The 13,796-nt window shown below is 47.4% G+C and overlaps 1 protein-coding gene across 1 annotated transcript in view; it reads left to right on the forward strand.

The window, feature by feature from the left end:
- Window positions 1-11,699, forward strand: part of LOC307205603 (methanethiol oxidase-like) — a 37,356-nt gene extending 25,657 nt beyond the window's left edge. Inside the window, exons 7-12 of the mRNA XM_079958213.1 lie at window positions 358-536; window positions 5,247-5,325; window positions 6,160-6,281; window positions 8,159-8,251; window positions 9,006-9,124; window positions 10,572-11,699. Coding sequence (XP_079814339.1) covers window positions 358-536; window positions 5,247-5,325; window positions 6,160-6,281; window positions 8,159-8,251; window positions 9,006-9,124; window positions 10,572-10,734 — 755 coding nt within the window. The 3' untranslated portion in view covers window positions 10,735-11,699. The remainder of the gene's footprint in view (window positions 1-357; window positions 537-5,246; window positions 5,326-6,159; window positions 6,282-8,158; window positions 8,252-9,005; window positions 9,125-10,571) is intronic.
- Window positions 11,700-13,796: the final 2,097 nt, after the last annotated feature.

Genomic DNA, 13,796 nt, shown 5'->3' on the forward strand with positions numbered 1-13,796 from the left:
GAGGTTTAGACAAATCCATGGAGGACAATAAGGCTATATTCTGAATGTACTTGCCAGGAATTGCAAGTGGGGAGAATGGCCGTTGCTCTCAGGTCTTGCTTGTGGGCTTCTATCAAGAGCATCCGATTGACCACTGTGAAAACAGGATTCTGGACTAAATGGGCCATCGCCCAGGTCTGGCAAAACTCTTCTTACGTTGTTAGATGGGAGGGATTTTGTGCATAAAATAATGTCTTTCACAGGCAGCACTCCTCACACACCAGTGCTGGGGGAAATCGAAATAGTGACCTCTCTGTAAGCTTTACTTTTCTGCTCTTTATTTACTCTACTTCCTCCACAACCACTGCGTCTTTGAAGGCTGCTACGGTGGCAACATTAATGTGTGGGACTGGACCACCCATGAACTCATCCAGTCCATCGACGTGGGGAAGAATTCCATCCCTCTTGAAATCCGCTTTCTCCACAACCCCGACGCGGCAGAAGGGTTCATCGGCTGCGCCCTCACCAGTGCGATTCATCGTTTCCACAAGACCGCGGTAACAAAAAGGAGTAACGTTTTTAGTAATACTTGAGGAAAGACTGTGGCTCTCTGGCAGAAGATCGTCCCAGGCACCTCCAATTAGAAAAGGCCATTTCTTTGTTGACTTGGGGGAGAAATTTAAATTCAGTTCACGTCGGAAGGCCAACTCACTCAGTTTGCACTTTCTGAAACAGTGTATGGACTGAAATGCAGCCTTCCTTTGAAATTTGCCCTTTTCCGAATTTTGCAGTGCAGTATCACGAACAAAAATGCATATACTGGGGGAAAGTACATAAAAATGCATATGTTCAGAAAGGTAACACACAAAAATGCTTTATACTGGGCGAAATCGATTTGCAAAATTGTGGATATTAGGTGAAATTTCATACAAAAATGTGTTTGGGAGAAATTTGCACTAAAGTGCTGATGAGTTTCCATGAGGACTTTTTAAAAAATCCAAACTGATGTGGGAATGTGGAGAACTGAACTTAAGATGGGGGAAGGGGAGGAAAAACAGAATCTGAAATTGACAGGTGCCTAGTTGGATATGGCCTTGGGGAGCATACTCTGTTGGACCATTCTCTTTTGCAAAAAATTCATTGGTGTACAGCCATACCTTGGGTTACAGCCGCTTCAGTGAGAGCCAGTGTGGTGTAGTGGTTAAGAGCGGTGGTCTCGTAATCTGGGGAACCGGGTTCGCGTCTCCGCTCCTCCATATGCAGCTGCTGGATGACCTTGGGCCAGTCACACTTCTCTGAGGTCTCTCAGCCCCACTCACCTCACAGAGTGTTTGTTGTGGGGGAGGAAGGGAAAGGAGATTGTTAGCCACTTTGAGACTCCTTCGGGTAGTGATAAAGCGGGATATCAAATCCAAACTCCTCTTCTTCTTCTCTTCTTCAGGTTCTGTTTTTTCAGGTAGCGGACTGCCGAAACCTGGAAGTACCGGAACGGGTTACTTCCGGGTTTTGGTGGTCACGCATGCACAGAAGCGCCGAATCGCAACCCGCGCGTGTGCAGACACACAGACATGAGTTGCGAATGCTGCGGGTTGCGAACGTGCATCCCGCATGGATCATGTTCGCAACCCGAGCATCCACTGTATTTGAGTGTATGTGGTTAGAGATGATAAAATAGACGACATTGCGAAGTGATGTGGCAAGGGTCCCTGTGGTAGGGCATCTGTTGAGGCTCTGCACCCTAACAGGGGCCGCGTTAACAACTGCCGGGGCCCCCACTGCAGAACTTCTCTTCCTCTCCACTGTTGCAACCTGCCTGCTTGTTCACCCACCTCTTGCTCTGGGGCAGACATTGGTGGTGGCGAACAGGAAGAACAGTGATTCCCCTCTCTGCTTCCTCATTCCTTCTCTGCCTGTCAAGTAAGCAGGTGAGCAGTGATGAGGAGGAAGAGGAGCTGCTGCTGGCGGTGGTGAGGGGGGGAACTCACGGAGGGTGTTTTGTTTCCCCAGCCACCCTGAGCGGCTTCCAACAGAACACTAAAATACAATAACCTATTAAACATTAAAAGGGATGTGGGTGGCGCTGTGCGTTAAACCACAGAGCCTAGGACTTGCCAATCAGAAGGTTGGTGGTTCAAATCCTTGTGACGGGGTGAGCTTCCGTTGCTCAGTCCCTGCTCCTGCCAACCTAGCAGTTCGAAAGCACGTCAAAGTGCAAGTAGATAAATAGGTACCGCTCCCATGGGAAGGTAAACGGCATTTCCGTTCGCTGCTCTGGTTCGCCAGAAGCGGTTTAGTCATGCTGGCCACATGACCTGGAAGCTGTACGCCGGTTCCCTTGGCCAGTAAAGCGAGATGAGTGCTGGAACCCCAGAGTCGGCCACGACTGGACCTAGTGGTCAGGGGTCTCCTTTACCTTTATTAAACGTTAAAAGCTTCCCTAAATAGGGCTGCCTTCAGATGTCTTCTAAAAGTCTGGTAGTTGTTCTTCTCTTTGATATCTGATGGGAGGGCGTTCCACAGGGCAGGTGCCACCACCGAGAAGGCCCTCTGCCTGTTTCCCTGTAACTTGGCTTCTCGCAGTGAGGGAACCACCAGAAGGCCCTCAGAGCTGGACCTCAGTGTCCGGGCAGAACAATGGGGGTGGAGATGCTACTTCAGGTCTACTGGACCGAGGATGCACACACACACCTCCTCTGCAGTTTGTGGGCAAATGGAAGTATTTGCAGGCAATGCAATTTACCCATTTTACCAATGGGGGCATCCAAAAGGGATCTCCCCACCCCCCAACTGGGTGCAAAAGATCCCTGCTTGGAGCAAAGCACGGTGGGACAAATTGCTGACGGTCCGATTCCCTCTGAACATGTAAAAAGCCAACAGTGCATCAGACCTGTGTTGGCAGGAGTAGGCGTCAGTCCAACTGGCGCTGGAGTCAAACAGGTGCTGTCAGGCGGTGAGCAGGAGGCTCTGCGATCCCAACGGTTGTCTGACGGAGGCCCAGATCTGCAAGCCGTTCCCTCCCCACCCCACTATGCGCAGTTATCGCCTTTGCATCTCAGTGAGTGAATTATTGATCTTTGGCATAATGGGACAGCACAATCATTAACCCGCCTGGCTTACCAGAGGTGGTTCATTGAGCCGCCGCTCCCATTGTAACGGCTGTTTGCTCAGGTCCTGTGTCACCTCCGCATATGTCGAGCTGTGTACATACGATTGTGCGGCGGTTCAAGCCATTAAGCTTTCTCTTCTCTACATAAGATAGGCGCCTGTGATACCGCACAAGAGCTGTTTACTCTGCAGTGCCTCGTGGAGTGGCCAAGAGACAGTGGTGACGGAGGAAGTCTCAGCATTCAGAGATTTCGCCTCTGCCCTGCACTCGCTCTCTCCTGCTGCCTCAGCCCTTCCACCTGTAAAATGGGACTAATAATGTTTGGCATGCCTTGTAACAGAGCCAGGCACACTTCAGGTTTGCAGGACCTGCTTTGAGCATTCCTCAACCCCCCCTTTTTTTTTTACCCCTGAGATCCACTGACTGGAACCAGATGCAAAATAGTGGCTGGAGTGGAGTGGGGTGGGGATCATAAGTGGATTATTCCAACAGCTGGCCTGGAAGCACCCATTCTCTAAGAATCAAATAACAAGATGCCTCTGAGCACATGCTCAGCACCAGAATTTCTTTTCAGCAGTTGTCACACAAAAGTCCACGCCTGGACCCATCCCCCCAAAAAAACTCTCTTCCCCTCCCAGCAGCCTGATTTAGAAATAGGGTAGGAGGGTGGAGGGACGTGGATGGCGCTGTGGGTTAAACCACAGAGCCTAGGACTTGCCGATCAGAAGGTCAGCGGTTCGAATCCCCGCGATGGTGTGAGCTCCCGTTGCTCGGTCCCTGCTCCTGCCAACCTAGCAGTTCGAAAGCACGTCAGAGTGCAAATAGATAAATAGGTACCGCTCTGGCGGGAAGGTAAACGGCATTTCCGTGCGCTGCTCTGGTTCGCCATAAGTGGCTTAGTCCTGCTGGCCACATGACCCGGAAGCCGTACGCCGGCTCCCTTGGCCAATAAAGCGAGATGAGGACTGCAACCCCAGAGTCAGCCATGACTGGACCTAATGGTCAGGGGTCCCTTTACCTTTACCTATTGCTAAAACAACTGGGTGTCAATTCTTGCTGACGTTAAACAATTACAGTGGCACCTCGGGTTACATACGCTTCAGGTTACAGACTCCGCTAACCCAGAAATATTACCTCGGGTTGAGAACTTTGCCTCAGGATGAGAACAGAAATCGTGCTGCAGCGGCACAGCAGCAGCGGGAGGCCCCATTAGCTAAAGTGGTGCTTCAGGTTAAGAACAGTTTCAGGTTAAGAACGTACCTCCGGAACAAATTAAGTGCTTACCACTGTATTGAGCAATTGCCGGCATATTGCAAATCAGTCCAAGGGATCAGCTAGTAGACTTTGATCTTCCTTAAGTCCTTTTGCCTCTCGCAGAGTGTGATCACATTCTCAGCATACATTTAAAGCAACGTTATACTATTTTAACAGTAGCTACTTCCCTCCTCCACCAAGAATCATGGGAACTGTAGTTTGTTCAGGGTGCTGAGAGTTGTTAGGAGACACACTTAAATTCCCCTCAAAGAGCTCCAGGTCTCAGAGTGGCTTAATGGTCAAACCCTCTTCCCAAGGCCTGAGGATCTCCTAACAATGAAGCCGTTTAGGGCTTTAAAGAGCAACACCAACACTTTGAATTGTGCTCGGAAACGTACTGGGAGCCGATGTAGATCTTTCAAGACCAGTGTTATGTGGTCTCGGTGGTCACCAGTCTAGCCGCCGCATTCTGGATTAATTGCAGTTTCCGGGTCACCTTCAAAGGTAGCCCCACGTAGAGCGCATGGCAGTAGTCAAAGCGGGAGATAACCAGAGCATGCACCACTCTGGCGAGACAGTCTGCGGGCAGGTAGGGTCTCATCCTGCATATCAGATGGAGCTGGGAGACAGCCGCCCTGGACACAGAATTGACCTGTGCCTCCATGGACAGCTGTGAGTCCAAAATGACTCCCAGGCTGCGCACCTGGTCCTTCAGGGGCACAGTTACCCCATTCAGGACCAGGGAGTCCCCCACACCCGCCCACCTCCTGTCCCCCAAGAACAGTACTTCTGTCTTGTCAGGATTCAGCCTCAATCCATTAGCCGCCATCTGCCCTTCAATATTAAGAATATATCCATCTGTGCTGAGCGTGACAATGGCGTTCCTGTGATTAATCTCTTTCTGCAGAATGGGACATGGGCGGCCAAGCAAGTGATCCAGGTGCCTAGCAAGAAAGTGGACGGCTGGGTTCTTCCTGACATGCCAGGTCAGTCCAGCGTGGTTTCAGATTTGGGGCACAAGTAGGAATTATCTTGTGGTTTTGAGCAGCTTCCCCAACCCACCTACCAGGCCCCTAGAGGCAAGAAGTTCAGGGCAGCCTAAGAGAGTAAGTTTGTCCCAACGAAAGAACAGTGGCAAGAAAAATTGATGAGTTATGCAGAACTGGCTGAATTGACATACAAACTGCGGGACAAGGACAATTGCGACTTTAAGGAAGAATGGGAACTTTTTACAAATCTAAAAAATAAATTTACAAATTATTTAAAAAGACAACAAAATGAACTGGACTCCTTGGCAGGTTTTGAATAAACATACACAAATTTATTGGTTGATAACATGATAGATAGACAAGGAAAGGATATGTATAATTTTATAACATGCAGAGAATAATATGTGCAGAGAAATCAGAGAGAGGAGCTGAGGGAGTTTCCTGGTTGGGGGGGGGAGGGAGGGATGGAAGGGGGGGGGGATAATGTATGTGATTATATGATTTGATAATTTCTTATGTTGAAATTGCTTAATAAAAATATTAAAAAACAACAACAAATTTACCAAAAAATTTACCAAAATTTACCAAAAAACAAAGTATTTCTTTAAAGAGACTGAACCATAAAAAAAATACTACATCTCCCTGCCCCCCCCAAAAGAGAGTAAGTTCGCTAGAGAGAATAAAATATTAGAGATATGCAATATCTTTGTAGCACCTAGTATATTTCTCTCTCTCTCTCTCTCTCTCTCTGCCCCCCCCCCAATACACACAAACAAGTGACTCACAAGAATGATGTGGCTTCTTTTATTACTCTCCAATCTTCTCCTTAAGGTCTTATCACGGACATCCTCATCTCCCTGGATGACAGATTTCTGTATTTTAGCGACTGGCTTCATGGAGACATCCGTCAGTATGACATCACCAACACCCAGGAGCCCAAACTGGTGGGACAGGTAAAAGCTGGCTTTGAATGAATGATCAGAGCAAATAAATAATTTTTAAAAAATATATATATCAATATTTACCAATAAGGTATTTACTAATAATAATTTACCCACGCGGGTGGCGCTGTGGATAAAACCTCAGTGCCTTGGACTTGCTGATCGTAAGGTCGGCGGTTCGAATCCCCGCGGCGGGGTGAGCTCCCGTCGTTCGGTCCCAGCTCCTGCCCACCTAGCAGTTCGAAAGCACCCCTAAGTGCAAGAAGATAAATAGGTACCACTTTATAGTGGGAAGGTAAACGGCATTTCCGTGTGCTGCGCTGGTGCTGGCTCGCCAGAGCAGCTTCGTCACGCTGGCCACGTGACCCGGAAGTGTCTTCGGACAGCGCTGGCCCCCGGCCTCTTAAGTGAGATGGGCGCACAACCCTAGAGTCGGACACGACTGGCCCCTACGGGCAGGGGTACCTTTACCTTTACCTAATAATAATTTACCAATAAGAGAATGAACAATTTCAAGAAAAGATTCTTTGACTTTGCTGCATACATACTTACAAAAGAAAAAGGCTTTCAACCACCAGCAACACGTGGCAGACTATAGACAGATACTCGTTTTTGAAATTGAATTCAAAGCTAATAAACTATTTTGTTTGATTATGCTGAAACATACTGGCAAGGAGGGTGGGGGGGATTCTTTGTTGTTTATAAATTGTATTATCTGCAAAACAAAATAAACATTTAAATTTCTTTGTTTGTTAAATATCCAGGCTTCCACTGGTGTATAAAAAAGAAAGTGTAAACTGTAAATAAAGTGGTAATTAATACCTGGCAAAGTCACCAATATATGCATGTGTTTAACATCGTACTCCATTTATCAGCATCAGTCGGCAAATACATACAGTGGACCCTCCGGATACGAACTTAATTTGTCCCGGGGGTCCATACTTATCCCAAAAAGTCCGTATCCAGAGGCACCGTTTCTGCGCATGTGCGCGTTGCGATAGAGCGCTTCTGCGCATGTGCTTTTGTGGATGCGCACGCGGCGAAACCCAAAAGTATACTCTTCCGGGTTTGCCACATTTGTAACTCAATTTTACGTTACCCGAAGGTAACGTAACCCGAAGTACCACTGTATATCAATCAAAAACCGTATTAAAATGAAGGACCTTGCCACACAGCGCATACCGTATTTTTTGCTCTATAAGACTCACTTTTTCCCTCCTAAAAAGTAAGGGGAAATGTGTGTGCGTCTTATGGAGCGAATGCAGGCTGCGCAGCTATCCCAGAAGCCAGAACAGCAAGAGGGATTGCTGCTTTCACTGTGCAGCGATCCCTCTTGCTGTTCTGGCTTCTGAGATTCAGAATATTTTTTTTTCTTGTTTTCCTCCTCCAAAAATTAGTTGCGTCTTGTGGTCTGGTGCATCTTATAGAGCGAAAAATATGGTACCGTAGTTAAAACTATAGAGTTTGCTCCCACAAAATGTAGTGATGGCTTTTAAGGAAGATTAGACAAATTTGTAGGTAAGGCTATCAGTGGCTATCAGCCATGCTGACTATGTTCTACTTTCCCTGTGGAAGGCAATGTGCTTCTGAATGCCCGTTGCCGGCAGCTGTATTTTGCCCTAACCAAAAGGGTGAACTGTCTCCAAGGGGCAGCCCAAGGTAGACCCCTTTGCAGTAGTCTATATCTTACCTATCATCAGATGCAGAGGTCACATACCTAGGAAGGAAAACTAGCTAGCAACTAACCAGCCAGATTTTTTTAATTTACACCATCTTGCCAGATGGCCAGTACAGTAGGGAGATTGCTGGCTGCGCTATTTGCCCCAGGAAGCTGACGACTCTGCAAGCATGATTCTGTCCTTTCCTGAGTCTGGTATATTTCCTTGCAGGTTTTCGTGGGAGGCAGCATCGTCAAAGGCGGGCCGGTCACTGTGGTTGAGGACCAAGAGCTGGACTGCCAGCCAGATCCATTTATCATCAAGGTGCATGAGAACCACCACATTCCCCCCTATTTATTAATTGTTTATCACATTTTATATCATGCCTTTAATCCAAGGCACTCAAGAAACACTCCCTTCCTTCCTTCCTTCCTTCCTTCCTTCCTTCCTTCCTTCCTTCCTTTCTTCCTTCCTTCCTTCCTCCCCTTCTGTTTTTGCCCTTGTCACTGTTGTTGTTGTTGTTGTTTAGTCGTTTAGTCATGTCCGCCTCTTTGTGACCCCCTGGACCAGAGCACGCCAGACACTCCTGTCTTCCACTGCCTCCCGCAGTTTGGTCCAACTCATGCTGGTAGCTTCGAGAACACTGTCCCACCATCTCATCCTCCGTCGTCCCCTTCTCCTTGTGCCCTCCATCTTTCCCAACATCAGGGTCTTTTCCAGGGAGTCTTCTCTCCTCATGAGGTGGCCAAAGTCTTGGAGCCTCAGCTTCAGGATCTGTCCTTCCAGTGAGCACTCAGGGCTGGTTTCCTTCAGAATGGAGAGGTTTGATCTTCTTGCAGTCCATGGGACTCTCAAGAATCTCCTCCAGCACCACAATTCAAAAGCATCCGTTCTTCGGCGATCAGCCTTCTTTATGGTCCAGCTCTCACTTCCATTCTTCTTACCTTCTTAAAATCTGGAAGGGCACAGATGTCCTGCACCCCTGCATCTCTCTTTCCTCTTGCTCCAAATAGTCCTTCCACGTACGCCAAGCAACACAGGATCCTCTGGAGTGTGTTAACATATCTGTTTTTTTCAGGGAAAGAGGGTTCAAGGCGGACCTCAAATGATCCAGCTAAGCTTGGACGGCAAGCGACTGTATGTCAGTACTTCCCTCTACAGTGGCTGGGACAAGCAGTTCTACCCAGACATGGTCAAGTAAGACACCTTTCGCCTGGATATTATTATTTTTAAAAGTCAGGGCTGCAGCCCAGTGGCAGGACACCTGCTTCGCATGCAGAAGGCCCCAGGTTCAAACTCCACGTTGGGTCGATAAAGACCCCTCCCTGAAACCCTGGAGAGCCTCTGCCCCTCTGCTCAAAGCATCTTCTTCACACAGCGCCCAGTTAAACTATGGAATTGGCTCCCTTAAGGCCACGGATGCCTTTAAGATGTGGCTTAGAGCCCTCGTATTTACGGGTCCACCTCTCCTGGTCTGCCCTGCAGAGGACCTTAAGGTCCATGAATAACCATAGTTTAGAGGTCCCGGGCCCTAAGGAAGTCAGACTATCCTCCGCCAGGGCCAGGGCCTTCTCAGTGGTGGCTCCGACCTGATGGAATGCTCTGTCCCATGAGACCAGGGCCCTGCAGGATTTAACCTCCTTCCGCCGGGCCTGTAAGACAGAGCTATTCCGCCTGGCTTTCAATCTGAACTCAGCCTGATCTTTTATTCCCCTTCCTTCCCTTTTTATGAAGATTCCCCGCTCTGGGATCCCACAGCTAATTCTCCCCTGGTCTCCTCGCTGGCCCAAATAGGACTAACTTAGCCAGCTAGCCCTGGTGATCATCTAATGTTTATTGGAAGGATTTTCCCTCTAAATTTATTTTTGATTTTATTGTTATTCACGTTTTATACTGTATTTTATACTGTTTGTTTTTTTTGTAGCATCAGTTAAATGTTTTAAATTTGTTGCCCTGAGCCTGGTTTTCTGAACCGGGAAGGGTGGGGTATAAATAAAAAAATATTATTTATTATTATTATTATAAAAAAGGATTAGGCAAATTTGTGGAGGGATAAGGCTTTCAATGGCTACTATGCTCTGACTTCATGGCTGGAGTCCAGTGGTGCTTCTGAATCTCAGTTGCTGGAAACCGCAGATGAGAAGAGAGGGCTTCTGTGCTTGAATCCTGCTTGTGGGTTCCCACTGAGGGATCTGGTCCTGCTTTTCAATCCTAAACAATAGGATTGTTAGCATGTCTGCTAAGCAGGTTAGTGCTTACAGCTATGTCAGGTCTTGAACATCTAGCAATGAAATTCAGTTTGCCTGGAATGCATCTGTACAGTGTGGTGTCAGAAAATGCTTCAGCAGTACCATCTACCTGGTAACCTGTCATCATCGGTGTGTCTGCTGGGTTTGCATCAGCCAAATTCAGCCAGGTTAATACATCAGCAAGCTTCTGCGTTTGGTGTACCAGAAAATTACCTGCCTGGTCTTTTTCTACCTGCAAAGAAAGATAGCTGGGTGCTGGACCAGATGGGCCACTGGCCTGATTCTGCTACTGGACTCTTCCCTTTTGTCCTCAAAAATAAATGATTATGGCCTTATTTCTGCCTTCCTTCACAACATGTTTTCTCCACTCCCGTTTCCCCTCCTCTTCACTTCAGGGAAGGCTCTGTCATGTTACAAATCGACGTGGACACCAAGAAAGGCGGCTTGAAAGTGAATAAGAATTTCCTCGTGGATTTTGGGAAAGAGCCGGAGGGCCCTGCGCTCGCCCACGAGATCCGCTACCCGGGTGGAGACTGCACCTCCGATATCTGGATCTGAGGAAGGCTCCCAGCAGGGCAGAGAGCAGTTGGACCCTTAATGTTGACCCTTTGTCCTTTCTATGTTCCACATATGAAAATTGATCTTGGTGGGGCCTCTAACCAGATTTCCATGTTCTTGCAGACAGGGAGCAAGTTTATAGTCTGTGGAACTGAACAGTACAGTGGACGCTCGGGTTGCGAACATGATCCATGCAGGAGGCACGTTTGCAACCTGCAGCATTCGCAACCAACAGTGGCGCGTCTGCACACACGCAGTTGCGATTTGGCACTTTTGCGCATGCGCAAAGTGCGATTTAGCACTTATGCGCATGCGCGACCGCCGAAACCCGGAAGTAACCCGTTCCGGTACTTCCGGGTTTCGGCGGGTCCGTAACCCAAAAAAAAAACACAACCTGAAGCACCTGTAACCCGAGGTGTGACTGTACAGCTTTTCCTGGACTGTACCACTTCAGGCAGTAAGCTGGGGTGTGGCACGTTAGGACGCTCCCACACAACGATAAAAAAAACATATGCACATAGAAAACTAGTATTTTAGCAGTAAGGCTTATGATCAGCTTTCTCTATGTATAGGGAGTCTGGGGGGAGTGGGAGGGGAAGTTTTCCCAACATGTAGCTCCTGCTTCCTGAAGGCTGAAGGAATCATCCATAGCTCAGTCGGTAGATTATGAGAATCTCTGGAACAGGTGTATTACCTGATGCTTTTAATGATACCAAACTGTCCTGGGTGTTTATTGGTCTGCCTGCCTCTCTCTACTGCAAACTGTAGTCTTGCTCACATGATTTTTTCTGCACGTGATAGATCATCACACTAGGCCTTGGAGCCATTCAATGAAGCTGAATGTGGAAAGATTCAGGGCAGACGAATGAAAGTTCTTCTCCACACAGCGCTTGGAGAGTTTTCTTTCACAACCAATCAGTGTATAAATCTTACAAAATAAATAAACGAATAGCCAAACTGTGGAATGTGGTCCCCGCTGGATGTATCGATGGTTCTTTAAAAGTGTTAGACAAATTCGTGCAGGATTAGGCTACCAATGCCTAGTGACTTTGATGCCAGAGGCAGAAATGTTTCTGAATACCAGTTTCGGGGACTTTCTGGTGGGGAGAGCCCTGCTGTGCTCAGATCCTGCGTCCAGGGGGGTGTCCGGGGGTACAGATTTCCTGTCCCCTCCCCCCTTTGTTTTGACAGATCGGGGGAGGCTCAGGAGTTGCGGGTGGGCAGCCGTTGCCCAGGAGGGGTACAAGGCACGAGGTTTCTCTGCCAGGCAAGGTGCAAAGCCCTTCTTTCACACCCTGTTAAACATAAATGTGCAGAGTTTTTTAAAAATTGGGCAACGGCCAGCCACGACTCCCAAGCCTCCCCTGATCAGTCAAAACAAAGGGGGAAGGGGGCAGGAGATCAAGGGAGGCTCGGGAGACACAGGCGCACCGTGCGCCATTGCCCAGTTTTTAAAAAAACTGTGCATTTATGTTTCACATTTATGTTTGACCTTTATACAATATGCATGTATGCTTGGGCCCAGGGTCTTTTGCCTCACAATCCCCACTACTGACTCCCTGTTGCTACTCAGCTCCCCCCCCCCCCAAAAATAAAGTGTCCCTGGATTCATTGAAAAAAATCTGGTAACCATATTTTAACATTCCATCTTCTTTAAAAGAGTCAACAGGACCCAAAGGCTAATGGATTTTTTTTGAATGTATAAGGTTTGGACCCAAGCACAATTTGTTTCTCATCCTTCATCAGTACTGAATGATGAAAATGTGTTAAAATACCCACAGTCTACAGCAGCCTTTCTCAAGATGCTGTTGGACTACAACTCCCATCATCCCTAGCTGGCAGAACCTTTGGTCAGGGATGATGGGGGTTGTAGTCCAACAACATCTGGGGACCCAAGAATGGCTGGTCTGCAGTGAGATCTGAAATTACTGATGCTGCCTGGCCAAAAATGAATGGTTCGCTCTTTATTTGGTAACTACCATTTTCTGCCACAAGAGGTCACATTCGTATTTTACCACACACCATTTAACTAGGGGGTCTGCCTGCATCCACAATACTGTACATTACTGCTTTTAAACCAACTTGACGATAAGATCAACTGTGTTATCATGACCCACAAACCTGAGGAAGGTGGTCTTCACCAAAAATTATTGGAATTTGTAGTGAGGCTACAATCCCCAGGGAGAGGTTTCAAATTGGTTTAAGGCCTCTCTCAGACATCCTTTTTATAATGCTTATGATTATCCATGCTTATGATAATACTGAGACGGTTATACACAATTCTGTTTGCACCTACGAAAATTTTGGAGAAGACATAACCGCTTCGGTTCCAGTCGTTGCATGTCCTGTAACTTCCAGCTTGAAATCCTCTATCTTTTTATTAGAGAATGTTTTTATGACAGAGTAAGCTGCAGGCATTCCCGTGGAAATTGAGCGCATGTTTCGGAGAAATTTATAAAGTGTTTTAAGAAATAGCAGAAGGGACCAGCATATTAGAGAGGTAATACCTTCCAGGGAAGGTAGGTGACAGGTCAGAATCCAGTTAAGGTGCATTGAGGAAGGTGTATATTACACAACTGGAGCTTCTTTTAGGAAACCTCCAAATTGTTGAGTTTTTATATGTGTAAGATCCAGGACAAAGCGCTGCCTTTCAGAAATCCCCTCCGGGCATCAATTCTGCCTTCGTCCTCCACTATATAACTTTTTACATAATTTTTATTGCAGGGTTTATGCACTCTGATTTTTTTTTAACTAATAGTGGCATATCCCGTATTATTCACTCCATAAGAGGCACTTTTTTCCTCCTAAAAAGTAAGGGGAAGTGTCTGTGCGTCTTATGGAGCGAATGTGTGGTCCCTGGAGCCAAATTGCCCAGGGGTGAAAAGCAGATCATGCTCTCTTTTTTTAGAAAGAGGGAAGTGGGTGTTGAAAGGAAGCAGCTGATCGGCAAGTGATCAGGAGCGAGATTAGGGACTCTATCGATAAAGGAGGCTAAAAGCCCATGGATCCTCAGGATTTTTGCACTGGGTCACCCCAAATTCACCATCAGATCACATAGCATG

The sequence above is a fragment of the Podarcis cretensis genome (assembly GCF_951804945.1).
Source record: "Podarcis cretensis genome assembly, chromosome: 16".
In the NCBI taxonomy this organism is placed as follows: Eukaryota; Metazoa; Chordata; class Lepidosauria; order Squamata; family Lacertidae; genus Podarcis; species Podarcis cretensis.